The following is a 26,077-nucleotide window of genomic DNA, read 5'->3' as shown; positions in this document are numbered from 1 at the left end:
CCTTGGCGGAGTTCTCGTGAGGGAGAAAAACGGTCTGATAACTTCCCATTAAACTTCACCGAGGAACTAACTGTTTGCACACAAGGGCGGATCCAGCAAAGGTCATGGGTGTACAGATGTACACCCAAATTTTTCTGCAAAATTTATATATATATATATATAGAGAGAGAGAGAGAGAATTAAAAAAATCATATATTTTTTAGAACAAAAAAAATCATATATGGGCATATGGCAGATATGCTAACAGGTCCAGTCCATCGGCAGCAGGCCAACAGCCCACTAGCTAGCCCAGGAACAGGAACCAGCAATTTCTGCCCAGTGCCCGAGATCCACACCCCCTCACCTCAAAAAAAGAAAAAGAAAAGGAAAAAGGACCACCCACACCCAAGTACTCCAAGAACCGGACGACGGCGGCGGCGGCGGCCTCCCCATTCACGGCGGCGGAGACCTTCAGGTAAGCTCTCCTCCCTGCCCCCCTTCTCCGACGAGCTGCGCCGCCCCCCTCGGCCTGCTGCGCCTCTTCATCCCATGCTCTGACCACCCTGCGCCGTACCCCCCATCACCCACTCCCCCCTTCCTGCTGCTCCTCCCCCCCCCCCCCCCCCCCCACCCCCCCACCCCCCTCTGCTGCTCCCCGCTTCTGCTCCCGGGCCTCTCTCCCCCACGCCTGTCCATTCAAGTTTCTGCCCGCCTTTCTCCCCAATTCATGTTCATGGAAATATATGTTATGTGGCATGTGCGACTAGTTTTTGGATGCTGCCATTCACCATACTGCTTGTCCCACTGGGCAATTTTAGGGAACCTGTTGTTGTCTCCAATAACTGGTTCCCTAAATTCAAAGCTTTTTCCATTAATCCATATCCATTATATGCTATTAAATGGCTGCTCGGATTGTTGTCTCCAATAACCGAGCTTCATACCATGGTCTCAACGATACTATCCACAGTTCCTCAAACTGGAATGGAGCAAAACATTAGTCAACATAATAACATAGTATGCATAGCAAAAGCTTATTAAATAAAGCTGTGATCAGGCATACTACCTCTATTTCTCTGTGCATTCTTAATTTTGACCTGTAGGGGGTGTCCCAGTTTAACATTTTTGTTTTTTTTTTGTTCTATAACTTTGATACATTTTGATTTTGAAGTTATTTAGTACATTTAGAAGTTAAATTTGTGTTACAACTTACAATCTGGTTCGGAATTTTAGCAGACCGACAAGACTGACTGAATACTTGCATCTATAAGATTGGTCGATTAGTTTGGAAAGTTTGGTTAGTGGACATTAATCTGGTTGCAAACCTGTTAATTTTTTGGTGCCCTGTTGTGGGACCTAACTTTCTGTTTTTTATTTATTTAAAAAAGATGGATGCCACAGCCCTTCATTATGAAAACCAGAAGTTGGTGCAGCAATTGGAAGCACAGAAGTCTGAAATGCATGTGTTGGAAGCTAAGTTCAAGGAGTTGAGGAATGAACAATCTTCTTATGACAATACTTTGATTTCCCTGGATAAGATGTGGAATCAGGTTCTTTCCTCTGAGCTGTGTAAACTCTGTTTTATGGTTCTTTTCCGATTCGTAATGCTTCTTACTAATATATGTTAATTATAGCTTGTTGATGATTTAATCTTGCTTGGAGTTCGATTTGGTGGCGGTTTGAATAATTTGCCTGCACTTGACCATGAAGAGTTGTCAGAAGGTTGCTGGCTTATTTGTTTAACTGTTCAATGTTGCTTTCTGAGATGTGCTTTTTTGTTTCAGTAGCCATGTTGCCTTAGCTGATTGTATTTTCTTTTTTGTTGCTCAGAATCTATCGAGTCATGTCCTTCTGAGGAAATTTTTCTCTTCATGCTCTTGAAGTCCAACAATTATGGAAAAAAGGACGACAATAGCTTGTTGGAATTCGCTGAAGAAGCTCTTGCTTTGCGCCGTTCGGCAACTCTTGCTCTGATGAGGTCCCTTCAAGAGGCTATTGCTGCACAACAGGCTAGAAGTGAATATTTGTCATTAGCTTTAAATGGAGAGAAGTCAAATGAAGGTAAAGACAAAAAGTAATATCTGGCTTTTCCCCTCCATTTTTTTCAGTGCACCTTTATTATTTGCTAACCACCCATCTGCTTGAACTTTCATTATTTAATTTAGATGTTGTTGTTGCCCTCCAAAACCACAATGATCACTTGAAAGAGGTGGTTGGCAATGTCCGTGAAGCTATTTCTATCGTCAATGAGAAGCATAAAAGGTATCTGGATGAGATTGAGGCTTTCAAAAGCAGCTACTCGAAAGAATTGCAGGAAATCAAGCATCTTTCAGGTGTTAAAAAATGTCACTCCTTTCCTCATTTGATATATTTGTTAAATTCTTTTGTCTCGTGTGCATATCTGGGCATTCACAGTTATTATCTTCTCCGTAGTTACCAGATTCACTAAACCACCCTCCGAACCCCAAAACCCCAATCTCGATTGGGGTTCGAGTTCGGTGCCAACCGGTAAGGATGTGGTGACCGATCATTCAGGTGGACCATTAGATTCCGACCAAGGAGGTTGAGAGAAAAATGGAAGGAATTGCAATGCAGCTATCTCATGTCGAGTAGATCGAGTTGACACCATTGGGTGCTCTCGAGTAGGTTGACATGGTATGGGCTGCGGCTGCAGCCATAGCCGTGAACCATGTGTGGATGAGGTGAGGGAGATGGAGTCGATAGAATCCCTAAGGAAAGCTTTTTGCAAGCAGATCAAACAAACTGGAGGGGTGGCGCTCCATGCTCGGTAGGGTAGGCAGTCACGATGCTTATTAGGGATGGGAGTTAGTAGTTGGGACCCAGGATCGTTTATGGGCTGCGTGGGCTGACTAGGCCCGTTTCTTGCTTTGCCTATTTTCCAATGCTTCTGTGTGCAGAACCATGTGCTACTTTAGTGTTTGTGCCTAAGATCTATTGCTCACGAACCCCAACCTCCGATTTGCCGAACCCTGATCTCTGATTTGCCGAACCTGACCTTCGATTCGCCGAACCCCAATCTCTGATTTGAGATCTGCCAAACCTGACCTTTGATTCGCCAAATCCCGATCTCTGATTTGCCAAACGCGACCTTAGATTCGCCGAACCCCAATCTCTGGTTTGCCGAACCCATTCTCCGATTCGTGAATCGGAGATGTACAACGCCTATTGAACCCATACGGGCTGAGGTAGCGAATTGTGAAGCCGAACAGCAAATCGCGAATCAGGTAAGAATACGCTAATGCATTTGGCTTAATTTTAAAACATACCATTTCCTTCTGTCATCTGGATGATTAAAAGTTGTCCCCGCCCCCCTTTTTTTTAGAACAAAGCACTGTTCTGTTGGCAAGGCGCGCAGATGCGCAGCCAGCCCAACCACATTCGAGTCTCGGCTCGCACGCATGGTGCTTAAGGTTGCCTCTTCTATTAAAGAATGCCGCCAAGGACTAGTCCTGGCTGGTCCCTTTTTCTTTAAAGCTGCCCCTTTTCATAACAAACTCGGCTTTGCATTCTTGACAAGATTGACCTTGCATCACAGTTTGCATATTTCATATGGAAATAATTTGTGGGATTAATTGTGCTAAAACTTGCTCCCAATACAATTGGAAGAAATGTACTAAGATATGTTAACAGACCCTTGCCAAAAAAAAACAAAAAAAAACCTTATCTTGTTCAGTGCTTCCAAATTTTGAGCTATAAAACTGGTCAAGCTTTGATTCTAAAGCAAAGCAATCCATATTCATGTGCTTATGCAGGAGAGCTAGAGGAAACCATGGCAGAGCTTGAGGAAAGTCGACGGAAGTTGGTTATTCTCCAGTTGCAGAGGCATGGAAGTTCGCTAATGAACATGTCTGGTCCAAACGCTGTGAATGGTGCTGTTTCGGCTGATAAATCTTCAGATGAAAACATGGGCTGGGGAGATCTTAAAGATGCTGTTGACGAAGCTAAGGTACTTTTAACCAGACCGAATTCCATTGCATATATGCTTTTTATATGCCTTATCTGCTCAGCATTCATCTTATGGTATAATTTGTCCAATGGAGGGCAGACCCTTGCAGGAAACCGCCTGCTTGAACTCCATGAGACTCAAGAGGATAATCTAATACTGTCTAACCAGTTAGAAGATCTGCAGGTTGGCACCTTCTTTGTAATGGATGGCTGACATATTTGTTGTACTTTCAAGTTGTATCCTGTGTCTTCTTATTCCTATAATTTGCATTCTGGTGCTATGTGTGCAGGCTCAATTAAAAGATGATAACTATATTTTCACATCAAAACCATATACAATTCTTAGCGACAAGTTACATCATATGAATGCTGAGATAGAACGATACAAGGGTTTGGTTGAAGTATTACAGGTAATATGCTTTTCCTCTGTTGTGCTGTTGTTTTGCAAGGTATTTGCTCTTGACCAGCTTTTCCTTTCTTTGACTTTAGAATGATAAGAACCAGTTCTTGCAAAGGGAGAAAGAAATGTGTGCAAAAGGAGAATCCGTCGACAATATTGAACAATCCATTACCGCTTATGAGGCCAAAATCGAAGAACTGGAACATCAGATTCTGAAATCCATGGCTGAGAAGAATGATCTTGAGATCAAAGTTGAGGAATCATTGCAAGATTCAGGTATTGAGGCCTGACTCAGTGGCTGCTAAATCGAGATCTGGGTTTACCTCCTTCTGCAGTGTAATATATACTTTGTTCTCAATTCCACCACTGTTTAGGTAAAAAAGACTTCAAGGATGAGATTCATGTCATGGCTGCAGCACTCTCTAAAGAGATGGAAATGATGGAGAATCAATTGAATAGATCAAAGGATGCGGCTTCTGAAGCACTTGCATTACGTGAAGAAGCTGAATCGTTGAGAACCTTGTTAGCTAAGAAGGTATGTCATTGATCTGGATCTATTGATGTTTCCAAACTGGATCTCAGTCTGCATCTGTTGCCATGTCTGTGAATGTCACTGAAACTTAACATGTTTGTACTTGGTAGTGAGATTGCCACACAGTGTGTAATGAAAAATAAATCATTTATGTTTCTTCATCGTGATCCCTGTACACATTTACTCACTTTGCATTGATTTTATCTGATAGGATATTTTCTGCATTCATATATCTGACATATAGATTAAGTACAAAGAGCAAGCACCACATACCTGAACTAGTCCATTCTTACCGTGTCATGAGCTGAGTTGAACAAGGGGTTGGAAATGGAATAAGATGGATTAAGGTAGAATGACATTAGATTGAAGGGGTTACCAGTTGGGGTAGTAACACTAAAATAGCTGGTCAAGGGAAGTTTGTTTACTGATCGCCTTCTACAAAGAAGCAAAGTCATCACTTAAATAGTCGACTGCTAGCACATAACCAACTCAATTTCAACCAACCAAATCTAAAATATAGCATGTTCTAACAGATGCACATATGTGACTTTTTTGAGAAGTTTTCCAGATGCACAAGTATCTAAAACCTAGCTCAAGCAACCACCTCTGTATGTACGTTTACTTTTCCCAATATAGTATGCAGAAGTGTTTATGTTTGTCACTCAAAATATATTTGTCATAAAATTTATTCTATGTCATTTTTCTGAACATTTTATCTCTAAAGTATACGAAAAGTAATAGTTAATTAGGTGTATCAGAGACCGTGTCTGATCTCCAAAATGAGAAGTGAAGAGAAAGGTTATATTATCTTCAGGCTATCTCTGCTTTATTAAAGCTGGGTGATTATTTACAAAAAACAGGATTAACTCAATACTCTAGGGTATACTCATGTGTACTTTGATGCTGTTACATGCTTGCATTGTTACATGTTTTTAGGATCATTGTTAGATCTTCAAACAATATTATTTACAAACTATTTCCGTAGAGTTTTATCTTCTGAACTATACCTGAGAAATTGTGAATAGACCTCTAGCATAATCGAAACATCTGACGGAAGTATCTCCAATTTTCAGATCAGTGAGCAGAAGGAAATATCTGATAGATACAACGCACAAGTCTCTGAGATCAAGTCCCTCAAAGAATTGGTATGGTATCATGAAAATCTCTCATCTTCTAATTGTGCTGACAGCCTGAGATATATTTGCGTTATCTGAAGATGTTTGCTTTTCCCTCCACCATGGTTCTCTCAGCTCAGAGAAATTTTCGAGTTATTACACAAGCAATTATATCTGATTGGTTATTACTTATTAGCGTAGACTCACCCCATAGATGGCCAAAGGAGCAACTTGGAGAACAAGTAGCTTGGGCCTTAAGCCAATTATATAAAAGGAAATATAAAATTAGTTACGTTAGGGTGAGATATGATCAAATAAGGTTAGATCTGTCAAGATTAGTCTACATGTCCGTTAGGCTACATGCTACCTGTGAAGATTTAGTCCTTGCTCTATAACAAAGCCATTCTTTAAAAAGAGACAGCATGCACCATTAGGTTATCTCTACTTGTCATTAAATAAGGTCAGATCTGTCACGATTAGACCTTGCTTGATACCTGGTTTCTGAAAATATATTATGGATTAACAGTTAGTTCTTAGTCTTTCAAGCATTGGTGTATATTCAGCTTTTGCAACTAGCTACCTGAAATTGTTGTTATTTTCCGACTGTGGGCAAACAAACATCTGGTAGTGAATATGCAACTAACAGTATGTGCCCTTAAATTTTAAACATTTGTGGGCAAACAAACATCTGGTAGTGAATATGCAACTAAGAGAGGTTACATATATGAGCATAAATATAAAAATCTTCCATTTTCTTAAGAAAAACAAGGAAGTATTGCCCTTCAATGGTCCGAAGCCAAGCTCTTGCAATTTTGCACTGTGTCTGGATTGCCATTCATGTTTTCTGAATGAAATTTCAACAGATTGAGACGTTGGAAAAGGAAAATCAGGAGTTGGAATTTATTGTGGATATGTATGGGAAAGAATGTTCTGAGTCGAGGTATGACTTGATTGTTATCGTTATCACTTATCAGTTGTGTTGATTTTTTATGACTGTGACTTATGTTGTTCTCTTAGATGATCACGTAGTCCACCAGATTCTTGAAAGTCTCTGTTAGAAAATGTTTTCTACTTACTTGGGATTTACAGTTTACCACACCTTGGGAACAAGAGATAAAGTTGACACATCCCTTACACATGTTCAATGCATTTTTTAAAGTTCTACTATCATTCAATGCATTTTTTTCTTCTGAATAAACCTGTTCTACTGTATGCCTAAAAGAAGTCCATCTTTACTCTAATCCTCAATTTCAGCTATATACTTTACATATGAAAATTTGCGGTCAGGTTAAATCTATCAAGTTGTTAAAACATGTGATTGTTAAGCTTCATGCACTAGCCAACTCAACCAGAAGTCCAAACTGATGGAAAGGGCTAAGCAATCCACATATACACTTCAACAGTGATGAGAGTGTTAATTTGGATGCAATCTGCTAACACTAGCTGACATAGGTGCTATGTGACATTTGTAAATGCCGAAAGAAAAATATACTAGTTTAGATCGCTGAAAATAAAATGTTCAAAACGGCAAGGAATAAAAATCTTAGTTCATATAGGCTAAGAACTCAAAAAATGGAAAAAAAACCATAAGTTGGTTACCTCTACGCTTTCCTCCATTACCAAATGCCCATTGATTTCCCCTTTGAAAACGATCCATAGAATGATTGTCAATTCACAGCTTTCATCAATTTTGCATACTAAATATTTTTGCTTCATTTGTTAGATTCTTATTTTACTCTGCGAATCTAGGACAATTACAGAGATCAAGGAATCAGAAAATCGAGCTCGCAAGCAGGCTGAATATTTGAGAACTAGTCTAGAGGAGCATAGTCTTGAGCTTCGTGTAAAAGCAGCAAATGAAGCCGAAACTGCATGCCAGAGAAGGCTTTGCATTGCTGAAGCAGAACTGGAAGAGTTAAGGACCGATGTAGATGCATCTGAAAGGTCAGTTATCTTCTCCTAGTGACAATTCGATATGTGTTCTCCAGTTTACTGGCACTGAAATAGTTCTCCAGTTTACTTGGATTGCTATTTCAAACGAGTTTTCCATTGAGGTGATCAGGATCTTAATTATTGCAGTTGTTTCATCCTGGTTGCTGCTATTAATGACGTTAAAAATGTTGAGTGTGTTAAATACATACTTTCTCCGTCCAGAATTAGTTGATGTTGTTCAAACGGATGTATCTAGCATCGAAATACGTCTAGATACATCCGTTTGAGCGTCAATTAATAATGTATGGAGTACTATTTAATAACGGTTAACATAGTCCTTTATAGGTTTCAAAACCGCCCATTTTGCCGCTCAATGGCCAATACACTCCCTTAACCCCCCATACTTGATGACAACTTCCATTGGAAATCCGAGCATATACACCTTGTTCCTAAATTCCATTTACTAAATTCTTAATAAACTCATAGGCTCAAAATGCACAAACAAACTGGATTTTTTTTTTGCAGCTGTTAATCAGCCCAGGTGAAATCAGAGCTGGCTAGGTTCCAGTTTAACTCCTGCAACTGGTTCCTGCACCAGCTAGTAATACATATATTTTGTGCCTTACTGTCCTGTTTGGCCAACTAGGTTAAAACCTAATTCGAACTCAATAATCCTAAAAAGATTTATATTTAGGAACAGAGGGAGTATTATCCAACTAATTCTACTGATCAGTAGTTTAAACGAGATTTTATATTTTCCTACAGCTGGCACTATATGTTATGTTTGTGAACCAGTAGATATTTTATTGTTCAATGAGAACTTGGTATTCTGTATCATCTCCGCAGCTTCATCCCTTGTATGATCTGTTTTGCAGAGATGTTCTGGAACTCAAGGAGGCAATAAGAATTAAAGAAGCGGAAGGAGATGCTTATATCTCTGAAATTGAGGTTAGCTCATTTTTAGTTTTCTTATCAGCAGTTTTGTTTTTGTTTGTGTGTGTGTGTGTGTTTGAAAGCAAATGATGCTGTCACTGCAGACAATTGGTCAAGCATATGAAGACATGCAGACACAAAACCAGCATCTTCTTCAACAGGTTGCCGACAGAGATGATTTTAACATAAAGGTGCGTATCTGATACCAGGGCAGCTCTTCGCTGCCAGCTTGCTGGGCTTTATGTGGTGGAATCCGTGCTTCTATCTCACCGACGTTTCCTCTTTGCTGGCGGCATGGCACCCCCCTCAATATAGCAACACACCACTAGGATCCTGTTACATGCTCCATGTGCACAAGCATGGTGACAGCTGCGGCTGTTGGGCTAGGTGGCCTGGTGTATTTCTCTTTTCCCTTTTCCATCTCTATCTATTAGAAGTTACTCCAGTTGCTGCTACTTGTTGATTCATATAGTGTGTCCTTGCAGCACGTCTCTAGCACTTCAGATGCTGGGGCAGTAGTCCAGTGCATCACCTTGCCTTATCGCCTTATTAACCAGGCACTTTAACCCCACATCATTTATACTCTGTTGAATTGCCAGAAGAAACACTGTTTGTTTTTCTTATTGGTTCCATCAGTAACTTGTTTCTCATCTAACAGCTAGTATCAGATAGTGTGAAGACAAAGCAAGCCTCTGCTTCCCTTCTCTCTGAAAAGCATTTGTTACAGAAGCAACTCCATCAGGTTAACAGTTCACTGGAGTCATCTAAACAAAAACTCTCCCGTGGTGAAGAGCAGGTAATCTCTGACTCATGCCCTGTGTGTTATTTATGGTTCAGTTTGCTGTCTGCCAACAGTAATTGAAAATCACGTCAAAGCGGATATTATATTGTATTAATATATATATTCTGTGTGTGTCTGTGTTTACCACTGAGCTGGTTTTGAAGTGTCTTTATTTGAATAAACCTTACAGATGAAAGCCTATGTCGCACAAGCTATAAAAACTTCTTCAGAGAACAGGCATCATGCAATTACCATTGAAAAGACTCTGCTGGAGGTATCTGAAGCAGAGAAGGAGCTCAAGTGGCTTCGGTCCGTTGTTGGATCCTCTGAGAAAGAATATGAGCAAAACCAGAAAAAAATAGCTGAGCTCAGAACGGAGCTGGAGCGTGAGAGGTTAGGCTTGCTGGTGTGGTGTTAATTTTTGGTTCCAAGTTGGCCTTGCTGTAATGCCACCCGGGCTTGTTACATTCTCTTGCTATCTTATTATAGAAGCGAGAAGAGAAAGCTCGAGGAAGAATACGAGGAGGTGAAGAATGAAGTCGCGGAGCTGACCTCCGAGAACGAAGAGGCTACTATCCAGAAGCTCCAGGACGAGATAAAAGAATGCAAGGCTATTCTCAAGTGTGGCGTGTGCTTTGACCGACCCAAAGAGGTAATTCACTGTTAATTGAATTGCACAACCTTATTTTTGGATGATGCAGATTTGTATGTGACTCGAGATGGTAGAAGCTGAGTTATACAGCTATTTTTATTTCCATGTGACCGAAGTTCCAGTTTCTCTGTTATGCTTTTTAACCTGTGACCATGTACTGCTGAATGCTGATTAGCTTTCTGTTACTTGTTTGGTTGCTGGCAGGTTGTGATCACCAAATGCTTCCATCTATTCTGCTCGACATGTATCCAGAGGAACCTTGAGCTACGCCACCGGAAGTGCCCAGGCTGTGGCACCCCTTTCGGGCAAAACGACGTGCGAGAGGTGAAGATCTGAAGTCTCGGCGAGTTTGCCTTTGATGACCTGGTAGTAGGTCGTTGGTGCCTCTGGACATCATCATCCATCTGCTCTCCATGCTTGTCTCTTGTAGATATGTAATGGTTTCCGTTGTCCCGTGGGGGCGCTTAGATCCAGCAAAGAAGTCATAAAACCTAAGATAAATGAACAAGTAACAAAGAAGTGAAAATGAAGTTTGTTGTAACTTTACCGCCTGTGATGTTTGATTGCTGGGTGATCTCTTGCCTCTACTCGAGGCCATTGCAATGATGGTTTGAAGCGAGTTAGGAATAAACAAGAAATGACTAAAAGGTGAAGATTGTTTCTGTCTTCAAAGCTGCTCTTGCTGGAGTTGAGAAGCTCCTGTCCTGCTGCAGAACAAATATACATGAAGATGAGCAAGCTTGACTGGCAATTCTTTCATAATTATTTTGTCAGCCATTACAGTCAAATTATGCATAATCAAACTACTAGCCTTCTCCTTATTTAGACACCACTGACGATCCAGTGTCACCTACGGAGTATGTATTACCCTTAGTAGTGACCAGAATACAAAACTGTGCACGTAGTTCCTTCAGGAGGCTTTCGTCGCAATTTGTATTAAGCTTTGAAAAACTATAAGCAGGAGGTGACCAACCACTTCTATCCAGATGATGCTTCTTGTTTTTTTTTTTGCCTCCTTCCAGTATTTGTGATATCTCCTCTTTTCAGTTCATATTTTCTCCTATTCTCTATTTTGTTTTTTCTTTCATTCTTTTCCCCCTTCTACTTATTGCTTCAATTTTAAATGGGTTCTACCAGTACATAGTCTGTTGATGTTATTCTATGAAATGTTCAAGTAATATATGTTTTCACAGGTGTATATATTTTTTGAAAAGTGAAATAATTTTAACACAACAAATAACATTTTGAATGATTGCCACACTTTTTTCAGAAGTGAAGTTCAATAGTTTATCATAGTACTTGAAATAAGAAGGAAAAAAGTTCACTTTGTGTGTTGGAATAATTTTTAGAAGTCACATGAACATTTTATAGATACACAAGACCATTTTTGTTGGTGTAAAATAACATATTGTTCATATCTGTCAACACATACTTTAGAAGTTTCATGAACAGTTTATTTGGCATACATGGCCATTTTTCGTACATGGTGCAGAGCTTTTTCTGTAGTTGGCAAAATTTTATTTTAAAGTCATGCAAACAATTTAGTTGACATACTAATATTATGTTTTGAACATATGAATATTTTTCTAAGAGACAAAGCTATCTAAAGAAAGCAAATAGTTATGTACAAAACATTTTAGCTATTGACATATCTTTGGGTTTTTGCACGGACATTTTATTTGACACACAAGAACCTTTTTTATGTTAAAAGTATTTTTTAATTACTTTTGAACAAAGTATTTTTTTAAAAACTCTTATAACATTTGAAAACAATAATATATAGAACATGATATATTTTTTATTCACTAATATAAATTGCTTGCTAGTTCTTACCAGGCATACCATCGTTGATGGTAATCGCTAGGGGAAAGAAGGTACCGATCATCCAACCCTAAGATAGCAGTTGAGCCGTGGTGAGCTGGCACTAACAAAGCCTCATAATTAAGGGAAGGGGCACAAGGCTTCTTTGTGTGACCTATTTCTATTGTGCTTTTGGTAACTTCTATACATGTCATGCTAATTTGGGTATTGTAAGAAATGTCTACCCCCTCCCCGGTGTGAAATCCTAAATCAGCCACCGGCCACTGGTTGCGGTAGCTGATGGTGTAGGGTTGGGGCGGCGAATGCGAAGCAACATACGTGGAGTTGTTGTCGGTGTGGCCGGCGCGGGGAGGAAGAGGTGGGGATGCTGCTACCCGTTGTCCGTCTTTTGGTGGCTATGCACACACACACGGGTTACTGGGGATGAGGGGCGAAGCTTCCTTAGGGCAAAACTGGGCCATGGCCTGCCCAGGATTTGTGCCCATTTTATTTTAACTGTGCTTCAGAACCCAGCCCAGTCTACTAAAATGCAGTTTATTCAGCACCCCGAACTGCGACTGACAAGCATGTACGGCTGCGAGCAGCCTGCGGCGAGTCGCACATGCAGCCAGCACTGTCCCTTGCCCCCAGAGCCGTCCAGGAGCACGGCAATGTAGGTCTGAAACGAGCTTTGCTGGCTGCTGAGCCGCACAATGTATTTTTTAGTTAATTACACCTGGCTACATAAACTTTCGCGGCGGTAACGAATTCATACGCAAACAAAAAAATCCCATAAAAGTCATACACCAACTCTGATGCGGTAACGTTTAGGTACAAAACAGTCCAAAACGTGCCAACTGGGCTGCCACGTGGGAAGAGAAGGCTCACGGCTGGCCTTGGGCACTTTTCTACATTCCCCCTGGTATGGTAAAATATTTGTAGGTCGGTCCCTGCATCCAGATAAGTACAAGTGCGGTTAGCCCCCGTGCTCACAAACCCTCCTTAACCCCTGGCCTTCTCTGCCTCTGCGTCGACGCTGTCGCCTTCTCTGCGTCGACGCCGCCGGTTTGGACGCTGCCGCCCATCGACGCGGCATGGAGCCGCTCCTACGGGGGCCCGGGGAGATCCCTCATGAGTACGGTATGTGCTTGATCGACCTCTTCTCCTGCTGGGTTGCCCCCTTGTCCTAGGGTTTTGATCGGGCTAGGTTTCTTCATGATTTCGGTGGAAAGATTGATGTTTTGTTGACGCAATTCATGCGATGAAGGGAATGTAGGCATTCGATAGGACGATTACTGTTGTTTCGTTGCTTTCCATGTTGGCTTGCCGATGGTGATGATTTGGGGCTTAATTTAGGGTTAATATAGGGGTTGTTCTTGGATTTGAAGGAAGTTTTGATTGTTGTGATGTATGCACCCCCCCCCCCCCTGTGATTACTGTGATGGATGCCCTGTTATGGGTGTGAATTGCTCTGTACTTGTTGTCGAAATTCAGATATTGCTATGTACTTGCTTTCAAAATTCAGTTAGTGAATGTTATCGAATTCAGTTAAGTGCATGTTGTCTATAAATGTTGCAGAGAATTCAATTAAGTGATGTTAAATGTTGTTAATTAGTTATTGATGTACTATATACTCAAAAGGACTTCATTTACTGTTGTGTTTTGCATCAGAGTCTAAAGAAAAAATTTGTCTTTTTTGCAGTAACTTCAGGAGAAGAATCTCTGTTGTTCTCTGTAGCGTTTGAGCACAATGGAATATTTATTGGGCAAGGAGTGAACATATTTATTGGGCAAGGAGTGAACAGATCATATATTGGCAGCACTTATTGTGAATTTGACTATTGTCATGCTGACACTTGGTCCTTAGATATGTTGAAGTTTTGCATGGACAAGCTGGATTACTCCCATGGTTATCCAGATCTGCAAGTGTACTAGTGCTTGCCAGGCAAAGACATAGTAGATGGCCTTGTTTGTGTGGATACTGAAGAGGTCATTGCTGTTATGGTCAATGCAAGCAAAGAATGTAAGACACTGCTATTAATAGTGGATGAGGAGAACAAGATAAGAACTTTGTATGATGATGTGATCCTAGATGGGCCCCCCTCCGCCAAGGGTAATTACTCCAAGGAAATTGCCAAGGTCTGCTGAAGGAATAGAGGAAGAAGACAATGGAGAGGCAGGAGAGGAAGAAGAACATGCAGATGATAGAGAGAAAGGAGAGCAAGGACAACATGCAGAGGACATAGAGCAAGGAGATGGCACAACAAGAACAGAGCAAGGAGATGGCACAGAAAGAACAAAGCAAGGAGATGGCACAACAACAACAGAGCAAGGAGAGGAAACTGATTCATATTTTGATGAGAGTGATTATGGTGTGGAAGATTGGATGATGATCTATTCCTTGAGAATGTAGATGCAGAAGTTGGTGACTACAATGAACAGGAAGGATATGTACCAGAGGATGATCCTTTAGATGATGATGATCTAAACCTGTCCAAAGCAGAACTTGAGAAACTGCAGCACACATTTAGGGCTTACATCCAGAAGTTGACATGAACAATCCAGTGTTCAGAGTAGGGCTTGTGTTTGGTGACATGAAAGAGCTGAGGATGGCATTGGATGCATACACTGTGAGGAACATAGTCAAAATTTTCAAACCAAGAAATGAGAGTGAGAGGCTTAATGCAGTGTGTTCTCAGGGATGCCCTTGGCTACTTAAAGCTTCAAAGGACAATAGGATTGGAAGCATTGTAATAAGGCAGTACAATGACAATCACACATGCCAAAAACACTTTGATTCCAAGTGTCTGACTGTTAAGATTCTTACACATAAATTCCTTGATGAGTTTAGAGACAACCAGAAAATGGACCTCACAACATTTGGGAACAAAGTGCAGAGAGAGTTCAAGTTGATGCCCAATAAAATGAAACTGGGAAGAGCTAAAAAGGCAGCACTTGGTATCATCCATGGAAATGAAGTAGAGCAATACCAGGAGCTATGGGATTATGGCCAAGAACTAAGAAGGTGCAATCCTGGGAGCAAATTTATTGTCAGAACAACCAAGGTGAAGGGGAAAGATGATGCACTCCCAAAGGACCATTTGTCATCACTGTATTGGTCCTATGATGCTTGCAAGAAAGGGTTCCTAAAGGGATGTAGGTCTATAATATTTATGGATGGCTGCCACTTGAAGAGCAGGTACAAAGGCCAACTACTGATAGCAGTGGGCATAGACCCAAATGACTGCATATTTCCTATTGCTATGGGTTTGATGGAAGTGGAGTCTACTAATTGCGTGCGTGGCAGCCCATCTGTCCACTTTGCATGTGTTTTGTAGCTAAACGAATCCGCATCAGAGTTAATGTATGACTTTTATGGTTTTTTTGTTTGTGTATGGATTCGTTATCGCCGCGAAAGTTTATGTACCCGAGGTGTAATTAACTCATGTATTTTGTATATTCCCAAAAAATCTCATTTATCACTCCATACCAATTTTCCTATAGGCTGGCTGTAGCACTTCGAATAGTCTTTCACCCTGTTGATGAACAAAAGTGCTGTGCGCTGACTAATGCCTACCGAAACAAATACTTCCTCCATCATGTTACTTGTCGTAGTGTCGAAAATGGTCTTACATTTTGGGGCAGAGTAAATAATATGGATCGAAAAGAGTAGTATATATATTGTGGAATTTGAAAATTTTAGTTTTCTCCTTAGGACCGGCCCGCCCAACTTTTTCTCTGAAGCTCCGCCACTGCTGGGGATGAACTCCGCTTCCATGGATTGTTTTTTTTTTCTTAAGCATTGGTGAAGATTATGTTCCAAAAGGGACCATGCATACAATATTTGGAGTTGGGTTATTGTAGACGTGAATCTCTGCAACGTAGACCATTGGATCGAGATCAATCGATGGGTGAGATCAGGTTCCAGCTTAAGGATTTAAATTTCAGAATTGGCAAGATAAGTTTGACAACCCCTTGGTGAGAGGAAGGGTTTTTTTTCGAGCATAGAGGTTTCTGGGTAAATTTAGAGTTTGCAAAGGAACCTGAGCCCGGCCCAGCCGGTTTCATCTCAACGAGGTACGCTAAGCCCAGCCCAAATGCATTTCTGTTCGTTTCCACGAGAGAGGGAAACCTACCACTCCGCCGCCGCCGCCGCCGCCGTCACTACCACACACACACACACACACAAGCAGAGCAGGATGAGCTCCCAGCCGGCGGCCGCACGAGCAGCAGCGACGCATCTCCTCCCTGGCCTCCCGGATGAGGTCGTGGTCTGGGAGATCCTCGTCCGCCTGCCCCCCAAAGCCCTCCTCCGCTGCCGCGCCGTCCGCCGCGCCTGGCGCCTTGCCACCTCCACCCGCGACTTCCTCCTCGCCCACCACGCCCGCCAGCCCACCGTCCCCCTCCTCCACGGCTACAACTGCGCCGGCGACGTCGTTGATTCCCTAGACATCATTCCGTTGGACAACGTAGCAGGGGCCGACGCCGCCGACCAGCTCCAGTACAGCGCGCGACCTGGCATTCGCAGCGTTTACGGCCACGGCCTCGTGCTCCACGGCTCCTGCGATGGGCTCCTCCTCCTCTCCCTCTACAGCACGCACTCCGTCTACAACCCGGCAACTCGTCAGTATGCTCCCGTCCAGCAGCTTAATGGCTTTATGCCCTTGGGGATGTACCGGCACGGCCCTACCGGCGAGTACCGGTTGCTGCTGCACCCGTTCCGGAGGTCGATGGCGCCTGACGCTCAAGATGGCGCCCACGTCTTCTCTTTAGGCTCCGGCCAGCTGCCAAGGTACATAGGGTGCTCTGATACACAGGAATTGATACACATTTCAGCTGGATCTGTCCTGTTCCATGGTAGCCTGCATTGGTACATGAACCGCGTTGTAATGGTATTTGACACCATTGCTGAGTCGTTCCGGTCGATGCGATGTCCGATTGTAATTGGCTGCGAGGACCTGTTTGAGATGGGTGACATGCTTGGCATGTTTAGTCTCAACTATGAAGGGACAAGCGTTGAAATCTGGGCGATGCAGGACTCAAGTTGGCAACGGGGCCCCGAAACCCGCGTCCCCGTGGGTTTTTACCCTATTAGGGGACGGGGATGAGCATCTTTTCATCCCCGCGAGGCTGTTGTTGGACGCATTATACAACCCGACACGTTTCATGGGTTTGCACCCGTTTCGGTAGTCCCTGAACCCAAAACCTGGCAAACCCGGCAAAATACTTTTTTTTTACTGAAATATGCTCCTGTTTGTTGCTGAAATATGCTTATCTTCGTTATTGAAATGGGCTATAGTTGTGTTGAAATAGGCTTCTTTTAGCTGATGTTATTCGTGAGTATTGTGCTGAAATTTGCAGTTGTTTTGCTACTGAAATATACTATGTTGCTGCTGAAATGATATCATTGTTGCTACTATGTTATGTTTGCTGCCTCTGAAATATACTATGTATGTTGTTTAAATATGCTAAAATGCACTCTATATAGCTGTTGAACCATCTACTATTATTTTTTGTTGAAATTTGCTCTAGTTATGCTGCTGAAATGTGCTTGTTTTGCTATTCAAATGTTATTCTTTGTCGTCACTATGTTTGTTTAAATATTTTTATTTTCTCATGGGTTCCCCGAAACCCGATGGGTTTAGGGGACGGGCGAAAAACTAGCCCCGCATACGGTGATGGGGACGGAGATGGGTTTACGATTTTCTCGTGGGGATGAGTTTGGGAAGGCAAAACCCGATGAATTTCGTCCCCGTTGCCATCTGGATGCAGGACTACGAAGCCGAGATCTGGGCCTTAAAGTACCGGGTCGAATTTCCGGTTGCGGAGATCAGCTTGCAATGTGGAAAGTTTGACCATCATTGGGAGGTGATTGTCACGTCATGCGACAGTGATGTGCTCGTGCTGCTCCGGTTTGATGATTGGCTACTTCAGGTTGGCATGGAAGGCCAGTTGGTTGCCAGTTTCCATCGCAAAGGCCTCCGTCCTACTCGACTTCGGCTCAAACAAAGTCTAGTTTCACATGCCTTCTTTCCGACACTGGAGGGTTATGTTATGAACGGCTCGCCTTTCATCAGATGATAATGTGGTGGATACACATATCCTTTCATCTGAGGGTTGTTGGCTGTGGTGGTGCTTCTTATGGCCTCACTCCGTATCCACGTCAGCTGCAGTATTGAGGGTCAGTTCGTTTCATCTTTTGGAACTATATTTATCATTTCACTTTAGCTGCTATCCATTTCAAGTAATCGACACTTCATGTGACGTTCAATCTTAACATCGGCTTGAGAAAACATGTACTGATAAACCAAAGAACGGTTTATCATGGTCTGGCTCAGGTCAAAGATTGTGCACCCCGTTGGACTGCGAGCCATGTTCATTTTTATCTGTAAGCAGTGCAAGTCCATCATGATTCATGAGTACCATTGGTTGAAAGCAGATTGCCTCAAGCAGGAGATCACGAGGAATTGTGTGTCAAGCAGATTGTGCCAAGCTCCCTCCAATTACTATTTTTTGTGGGGTTCAATTGTTTGCTTCTGGATGTATTATGTGCCATTGGTGATTGCTCAGCTACCCACATTCAGTTTTTTGCAGTATGCGCGTCTGTGTGAGTTTATTTTCCTGTGATGAATGTACATACTGGTGAATTGTGTGCGTTTGTGGGGTTACAGTTTACACTTCGATGGTATATAGTACAAGAGTAACACCCAGAATATCAGTGTTGATGTTGATGCATACAAGTCCTTTGGGCCAGCGTTTGAAATGTCTGTCAATTGCTCAGACTCGTATCTCTGTTTTCTTAAACTGAAGAATGTACTTTTCCCCCCTTAGCAAGAGTTGCCTTCTTAGTACTCAATGCTTGTTAGCAGTTCAACCTGCCTCTTGTCTCTTTTTATTTAATTGAAGAATCAACTTGTCCATTTATCAGATCTTCTTTCTCAGAGACCACCTATCTTCTTAATACTAGAATTTAGCGAATATACATGGGTTTCCTGTTTCTATATTTTGTTTTAGCTGACGATGAAATGAGACAGATCATCCTCCTTGCTGATTAGCAAGTTGTAGCCGATTTTGTATACAAGGGTTCAGAGCACTAGTTAAACTGAAAGATTGCATTATAACTCTGGCTAAGTATTGAAACATATTATAATTCTACTTTCGTGTTGCTTCATTTGGAACTATATTTATCATTTAACTTTAGCTCCTAACAATTTCAAGGAATCAAATGTTTCATGTGATGTTGATCTCAACATCGGCTCAAGAAATGGAACTTGTACTGGTAAGTGATAAGCAGAAGAAAGGTGTATCATGGTTCATCCCAGGTCCCAGATTGTGCACCCCTTTAGACTCTGTAACCACCAGCCATATGTTCATTTTTTTTTCTCTCTGAGCGGTGCAAGATCATCTTGAGTACCATTGGTCGAAAGCAGATTGCCTCAAGCAGCACATCACCAGGAATTCTGTCTCAAGCAGATTGTCTCAAGTTCACTCCAATCATTTCTTTCTGGCTGTATTATCTGACATTGGTAATTGCTCAGCTATCCACAACATTTGGAGGCTACTCACATTCAGTTTTCTGTAGCATGCACATTGGCATCTGCGTCCATGTGAGTTCCTTTTTTCCTGTTTGATAAATGTTAGGGTGGCGGCGGGGCTTGTCTCTGCGTGGCGCTAGAGCAGATCTTGCAGGAAGGCTTGTCAGGCTCTGGCGAGCGCGCTGGCGCGACTCCGGTGCCGGCTGGCACGGATCTGGTGGCCCAGGGGTAGGGGTGGCACGGCGGTGGGTTCGCGGTGACCTGGTGCGGCATGGACTCGGCTTGAGTGTCGCGGGCGCAGGGCGTGGTGGGCGGCGCTCGATCGGGGCCGGGCATGGAGGCTCGGCAGGCGCACTTCGTTGCTGGAGGAAGTGTGGCGATGCCTGGAGGAGACTGTCGGCCTTGTGGTGCGGTGGTGTGAGGGCGGCGGCTTCGTCCGTGAGGGGCACGGCAAGACGTAGTGAGGACGCCCTAGTGATGCGCGGGTCAGGGGCCCGGTTGTCGACAAAGAGCGCCCCAACTACGAGTGTTGCGGCTCCGGTCTTCAGCGGTTGTGGTGGCGTGCATGGGGCGCGTCGGTGCTTTTGTTGCTTGGCCGCGGTCTGTTGCTTGGCCGCGGTTGGGAACCATGGTGGTTCTTGGCTTCGGGTGGCGCTTCTCCGTTCTCGTCAGCATGGTGCTTGGCAGGGCACGGCGGCTCGTGCTGCATCCGGTGGTTGTGCGCCAGGAAGGCCATTGATGGATCTGGCACCTCGTTCTGGTGGTTGGCCATCGATGGTCTCCGCGAGGTGCGGTTGGCTGCGGTGAATCTCGAAGCTTCTTCTTCGTCGTTGGGCAGCCTCGATGGTGGTGGTGGATGGTGGGCTCGCTGGCACCGGTGTGGGATAATGTGTGGCTGAGGTGGTGTGGGAGCTTGGGTGAAGACCCTGTCCTGGCCTTGAGCCGTGACCAGCGATGGCGCCATGACGGCGGCTGTGGCCGTCGTTGATCTTCCTAGGGGCATCGCTGTTTTGCTGCCACACCCCTCCTGCACGGATCCGGCCATCTCGGCCTCTCCGGGGGAAACCCTTGATTTGTGATCAGACAATGGCAGCGCCTTGGTGTCGTATTCTCTCTTGGGGGCTTTGTCTTGGTAGCTCGGTGTCCGCGGGCGGGACTCGGGGAAGGCGGCGGTTGTGGCGACCAGACTTCTATGGCAACGGTTATGGTAGGAGTGTTCTCGACGATGCGGCAATGGTTGCGGTAGTCGGCTTCTTCAGAGTTCTTCATCAGAGTCGGAGCTGTGTTCACTGGCGGAGCTTCAGTAGCGAAGAAGGGCGGGCCAATAGAAGGAAAAGCCCAATAGTTTTGCACTCAAGGTCTAGTCTAGTCTAAATATCCTACTGCACTTGCTATGTGCTGGGCGGGCCACGGCCTCTTTTTGCAGCACGTAGCTCCGCCAGTGGCTGCGTTGTCTGGCCGCAGGTGGCTGAGCTTTGGTGCAGATCTTCATGCAGCTTAACGCGTTCGCTGCGGTGTGGGTTGAGTCGATGATCGCCTACGGCGAAGCCGGAGTTGCTTGCTCAGAGTGTAGGGATGGTGATGACGCCTCTAGGGAAGGAGTGATGACGATGACGTGTGTGTGCTGTCTCGCCGAGGCCCTCTTTGTAGTGGTGTGCGTGGGCTTTCTTATGTGTGCCGCTCAGCGCGTGTGTTGGTTTTCGCCCGATTCTTCATAATTAACTGGGCAATCTGGTTCTCATTCAGTTTTCCCTAATTAACCGAGCAACTCTTTTTCTTTTAATGAATGCAGGATAACTGTCATTTCGAAAAAAACAATGGGATCTAACCGCTGGAGAGTTAACTTTTAATCCAGCTTGCATGCCCAGGAACTCATGCATAAAATTTGATTGTTTGAAAACAGGGATATACAGTGACCTCAACCGAGATAACTTACATCCTTGGGAGCACATAGTCATACATTATTTTAGTTCAGTTGCACAAATACATTTTATCAGAAAAACCATGGAAAATGTACAACCAGGAGAAAACGAAAATTATATGATACCGACATTACACACGACAGGTTGGGCTCCATATTCAGATTAACAAGACGAAGAGAAATGTCTCGTATTCCCCTGTGTTCTCACATCTTTTGAATTCACATTCTCCTCAGAACCTCTCTTTGATCAGCACCTATTTTTATGAAATGAGCCAGTGCTACCAACATGTGAAGATAAAGCTAGATGACTATTCAGTTGAAGATGAAATTGTACATATGAGAAGAGAACCTTATTCAGGCAAGTGAAGGTTAGTGTGGTATATATAATGAAAGCATTGTGCACACAAATAGAGGTTGGTGGTGTAGGTGCAGTACTCTTTACTTTGTGGCACATGCAATGCGTGCTTATCGCGGGATACAACATATCAACACAGCCATTGACCGGATGATTGAAAGAATGATAAAAGGGTTGATAAAGCCATAAATATAGCTACCCCCAAAATCCTCCTCCTAATTTTTAGTTAGATGGTTAGTTGTTCAAGTATACACCTTTCAGCAATAATCAACGTGCAATATACGGAGTATATGTGAGCCACAAAGAATACACTATTTTATAACCTTTCTTCTTCTGAAGCTTTTATTTTAGACATGTACCTCTGATTCTAACTCTTGACGAATGCTTCTTCTGCATGAATTCTACCTCCTCTGCTTCTGCTAACTGCCCCAAGATTGTTGCGGCCTACTCTTCTAACACCCAGGATCGTGAGGTAGGCTGATATGACGTAGAACGAGATTTGATGCAACGCAGTTGTATTACGGGCATCTAGTGCCATATATACAATTAGGGTTAGGGTTTAAGGTTTAGGGTTTAGGATCAACATGCATGGCCCACGTCCTTATAAACAACCCTAATATTGGACTAATAGAGAGATAAGGGAGAACATGGGCTAGATAACTATTGTAGATGGCACATGCGATATGTCATTCAACGTATTTATTTAACATTTCGCAAAAATAATATGAAGTGGGAGTGAAAATAGAGAGCATGACATGAGAATTCCACAAGGAAAAAGTGGCACCCAAAAAAAGGGTTGGTAAATTTGCCATGGACGGCAAGCAATTTTTGCCATGGACACAAATCTACCAAAAGCACTATTTGTACGAATGGAAGAAACAGAGCGAAAAAAAAAATTCTCGACTGAAATCAAAATTTGTCATGTCCATGAGAATAAATTGTACACTTTGATTCCTTTGCGCACGGTGACTAGAATTGCAGCAACAACACGGGAAACCCCCAACTCCACAGATCTACGGCGGCCGTAACTGCAATCGGCGTCTCCGACCAACTAAACTATGTGGTCAAACCCTACAGTGTCAGCATACCGAGCAACAAAACATAGCACAAGAACACGAAAGGGCCTCTGGTGATGACGCAAACGCCAAAAACATCACAAAACACGAAACGGACTCCGAGGACGACGCAACCGGCACGAAACCGGTTGTCTCGCCATTGCCACCGCACGACCAACTCGAGGATCTTGCGGGCAGATACAACGGAGATAACTACACACCTAGCAGATGCGGGCGGAGGGGAGGGGAAAGTGAGCGTACCTCATCCTCACGCAGTTGAACAGTGCCGGTGCGGCGGAGTCGAGGGCGACACGGCGACGACTTCTGGCGACCGACACCGACATGCGAGCCTTTAGCCGCGGAATCGCCCCAATCAGAAGAAAGCGAGAGGGGAAATGAGAGAGACTGAGCGGACTGTTTGGGAGAAAACTGAAAAGATGGCGGGAAAAAGGGAAGACGTGCGCCGGTGGGGAGCGTTCGTGACGGATGACGGTTAGCGCGAACGGCGGCGGATCTGACATGGCACTGCCGGTTGCTCTAAGATTCGTGCAGCGAAACGGACGAAGATGAACGCGTTCGCGACGGGAGCCCAACAACCTGACGTAAGATTTTTTATAAATCGATTCCGGGAAAAAAATGCTTTAGCAAAACTGAAAAAAAATACTCCATCTTCCTCCTCATTTTCCTCCCAAATCCGTTTGGTCCGTTCCTCCGTGCTTCCTCGATTTGATCCACTCCGTTGCCGCTGGTCTACTAATCTACTGACCTGGTAACTGATTTCTTGCCTGGTTCTTGATTTCTTGATCGATTGTTTCAAAGTTCCGTCCTTTTCCCTCACTCGCAATGCCCTGCCCCTTCTACCCCAGCGAGGATTAGGGCATTGGTTGATCCGGAATAGAGTGTGCAGCAATGGCAACCGCGCCCGCTGAAGTTCTTCCGCCAGCCAAGAGGTGGAAGAAGGACCCCGGTTGCCTGGAAACCTCACCAGTCCTTCCGGCCACGGCGACTGCAGACTGGTCCTCGCTCCCGTACGACATCGTGGGTCACATCGCCGACTCATTCCTCGCTACCAACAACCTAGATTGGTACATGGATCTGCGCGCCGTCTGCCACAACTGGCGCTCCGCCACTGACGATCCCAGGAACAGCATCTCTGATTCCCGGTTCCGGCCTCGCCTATGGATCGTCCTCGACGAGGTCTTCGAGAGTGACACGCGCCGCCTCTTGGTCAACACCGCCACCGGCCGGTTCCTCCACAAGGAGCTCCCGCTGCTCCGCGACTACTATGTCGTCACCACCAGTCCCCATGGTTTATTCGTCCTGGCCGACAGGAGCCCTCCTCACGCGGCTTGTGTCTTCAACCCTCTCACCGGTGAGATCATCCGTTTCACGGCGGCGACTGTGCCGCTCGAGGTTCAGGTCACCGCTGCCGTCTGCTTTGACTTCTCTTCGCCCTTGCTCACATTGTACTGCCACTCGTGTTGCAAGATGTACTACATGACCAGTCCTCACAGCAGTTTTGACACCCTAGACCTAGAGTGCGCGCTTTTGGTTTATAGTTTTTTTCCGGAGGGCGGCCGGAGCTGGTTTGGTTGGTCCTTGGTGGGATTTACTCAGAACAACTGGCATGGCTCTCAAGATCTACGAAGTGGGGCAGTCGCTTTGCGTTGATCTGTTGAAGTTTTTCTCCGATGATCCTACTGAGATGGGACTTGCAAACGATGCCCGGTGTTTCCCAATGGAATTCCGTGGACAGAAGCTGGTCGCCATCAAGGGACAACATTTCTTCCAGGTTTTAAGATTCGAGAGCGGCGAGCTTTTGTATGTGAAGAGCATCTTGAACCATGCCATCTTCATTGGTCATCATAGGTGCCTTGTTGTGGATGCTGATATGTTCCCATTGATTGAGGCAAACTGTATCTACTACACCGAACACCACGGGTCGTCTGCTCACATCTGGAAGTACAATATCAAGGACCGGAAAGCTGAGAGGATCTCGGAAGCTGCCGATTTTGTGAAGCGGGACAAGCATTTTGTCCTCATTGGCAACCGTCCTTTCACGATCGTCCAGCTTCTGTCAAGCTACACCATCAGCATCCGGGATTCTGAACTGGCCTTGCAGCAGACCACACAAGGCGCTGATGAACTGCATGACATTTGAGCCTATCGTATCGTATGCATTGCTAAGAAAGGGTTCCTGTTTTATAGGTTGTTATTATTTTGGTTATGCCTTGATTTGTTCTGAGCAAGACTCTAGGTGTTATCTTCTGTGATGGGATTACTGTTAGCTATCTTAATTAGGACATGATATGTACATAATGCTCCACTGCTTAGCTTGATGCTACTCCCTCTGTAACTTAATATAAGGCGTTTTTTGACACTGTCATAGACTCTAAAAACGTCTTATAAAAAGTTACAGAGGTAGTATCTTTCTGCAGTAGAGAATGTCAGCTCAACCTTTCCCCTTTTTCTATATTCAGCTCTGCAACTAAATCTATGATTATATGACGTGCCTCATTGTTCTATGGTAATTCTGCAACACCTTGTTCTAGGCAAGAAACGGGTTTTACATTTGCTTACCCGTTGCCTGTGGAACAACTCTATGCTGCAGGAGGACTTATAATGTTCATCTATTTCTTATAGTGCTCCTTGGAGTCTATGAGTCTAATATTTCCTTTTGTAGCTTGTTTGTTGTTGGATTTTCTGGACACTGCTGCAGAATGGTATAACAAAATTGGTAACACAACTGCTGTTGGGAACTTTGGCTGTGCTTTGAAGCTCGCCATGGCTGCTAAGAACTTAAGATTTGTGTTGCTTATAAAAATGATTCAGACACAATTGGTCGCTGTTTCTAGATGGATTTTGTAGATTCAGCCTTTTCACATATTTTTGCTCGAAAGGTGTTCTATTTTAGCACACATTTATATGTTGTTCCGAGGATACAGGTGTTGATTACACTAACATTAGATCATGCCATACCATGAAATTAAATTGTGTAGAATGATCACTGGCCGGAGAATCAAGAACTCACATTTGTACTGATAATGCAAGGCAATAGTAGGCAGGGAGTTGAGAATAGCAGCTGCAACATGGAACATCGACAAGACTGACCAGTGGGTGAGGA

At 43.9% G+C, this 26,077-nt stretch overlaps 3 protein-coding genes and 1 pseudogene across 5 annotated transcripts; all 4 read left to right on the top strand.

The window, feature by feature from the left end:
- The first annotated feature begins 317 nt into the window (after positions 1–317).
- On the top strand, positions 318–10,833 carry LOC125528503 (E3 ubiquitin-protein ligase BRE1-like 2). Of its 3 annotated transcripts, XM_087513985.1 has the most exons (20): positions 361–454; positions 1,213–1,273; positions 1,365–1,526; positions 1,611–1,698; positions 1,807–2,037; positions 2,142–2,309; positions 3,750–3,943; positions 4,043–4,126; positions 4,233–4,352; positions 4,432–4,618; positions 4,717–4,877; positions 5,948–6,019; positions 6,853–6,929; positions 7,739–7,933; positions 8,797–8,869; positions 8,959–9,045; positions 9,513–9,650; positions 9,826–10,028; positions 10,125–10,287; positions 10,492–10,833. In XM_087513985.1, the coding sequence occupies exons 3-20, from the start codon at positions 1,365–1,367 to the stop codon at positions 10,621–10,623; spliced, it is 2,535 nt and encodes an 844-aa protein (XP_087370111.1). In that variant the 5' UTR covers positions 361–454; positions 1,213–1,273; the 3' UTR covers positions 10,624–10,833. The 3 variants fall into 3 exon arrangements, with proteins under 3 accessions (XP_087370110.1, XP_087370111.1, XP_087370112.1); XM_087513984.1 differs by lacking the exon at positions 1,213–1,273 and having other exon boundaries at positions 318–454; XM_087513986.1 differs by lacking the exons at positions 361–454; positions 1,213–1,273; positions 1,365–1,526; ... (1 more) ...; positions 1,807–2,037; positions 2,142–2,309 and adding an exon at positions 2,905–3,221.
- Positions 10,834–14,639: 3,806 nt separating this feature from the next.
- LOC147981493 (uncharacterized) lies at positions 14,640–15,425 on the top strand. Its single transcript, XM_087515983.1, has one exon. It carries the CDS (start codon positions 14,640–14,642, stop codon positions 15,423–15,425), a length of 786 nt encoding a protein of 261 aa, XP_087372109.1.
- A 754-nt stretch (positions 15,426–16,179) lies between these two features.
- On the top strand, positions 16,180–18,836 carry LOC147981492 (F-box protein At5g49610-like). The gene is made up of 2 exons (XM_087517130.1): positions 16,180–17,116; positions 17,853–18,836. The coding sequence occupies exons 1-2, from the start codon at positions 16,185–16,187 to the stop codon at positions 18,166–18,168; spliced, it is 1,248 nt and encodes a 415-aa protein (XP_087373256.1). The 5' UTR covers positions 16,180–16,184; the 3' UTR covers positions 18,169–18,836.
- A 4,857-nt stretch (positions 18,837–23,693) lies between these two features.
- LOC125528501 (uncharacterized) lies at positions 23,694–25,551 on the top strand (annotated as a pseudogene).
- Positions 25,552–26,077: the final 526 nt, after the last annotated feature.

The sequence above is a fragment of the Triticum urartu genome, chromosome 3A (assembly GCF_056163025.1).
Source record: "Triticum urartu cultivar PI428250 chromosome 3A, HENAU_Tu73, whole genome shotgun sequence".
NCBI lineage: Eukaryota > Viridiplantae > Streptophyta > Magnoliopsida > Poales > Poaceae > Triticum > Triticum urartu.
This window is presented reverse-complemented; position numbering and strand designations above follow the sequence as displayed.

Bases quoted from the DNA above. Each gene is read 5' to 3' on its own strand.
- LOC125528503 (XM_087513984.1), top strand. From the start codon at position 1,365: ATGGATGCCACAGCCCTTCATTATGAAAACCAGAAGTTGGTGCAGCAA. The intron at 6,020-6,852 runs GTATGGTATCAT...AAATTTCAACAG, and splicing joins TCAAGTCCCTCAAAGAATTG to ATTGAGACGTTGGAAAAGGA. The intron at 9,651-9,825 runs GTAATCTCTGAC...TAAACCTTACAG, and splicing joins TCTCCCGTGGTGAAGAGCAG to ATGAAAGCCTATGTCGCACA.
- LOC147981493 (XM_087515983.1), top strand. From the start codon at position 14,640: ATGAACAATCCAGTGTTCAGAGTAGGGCTTGTGTTTGGTGACATGAAA.
- LOC147981492 (XM_087517130.1), top strand. From the start codon at position 16,185: ATGCATTTCTGTTCGTTTCCACGAGAGAGGGAAACCTACCACTCCGCC. The intron at 17,117-17,852 runs GATGCAGGACTC...CGTTGCCATCTG, and splicing joins ACAAGCGTTGAAATCTGGGC to GATGCAGGACTACGAAGCCG.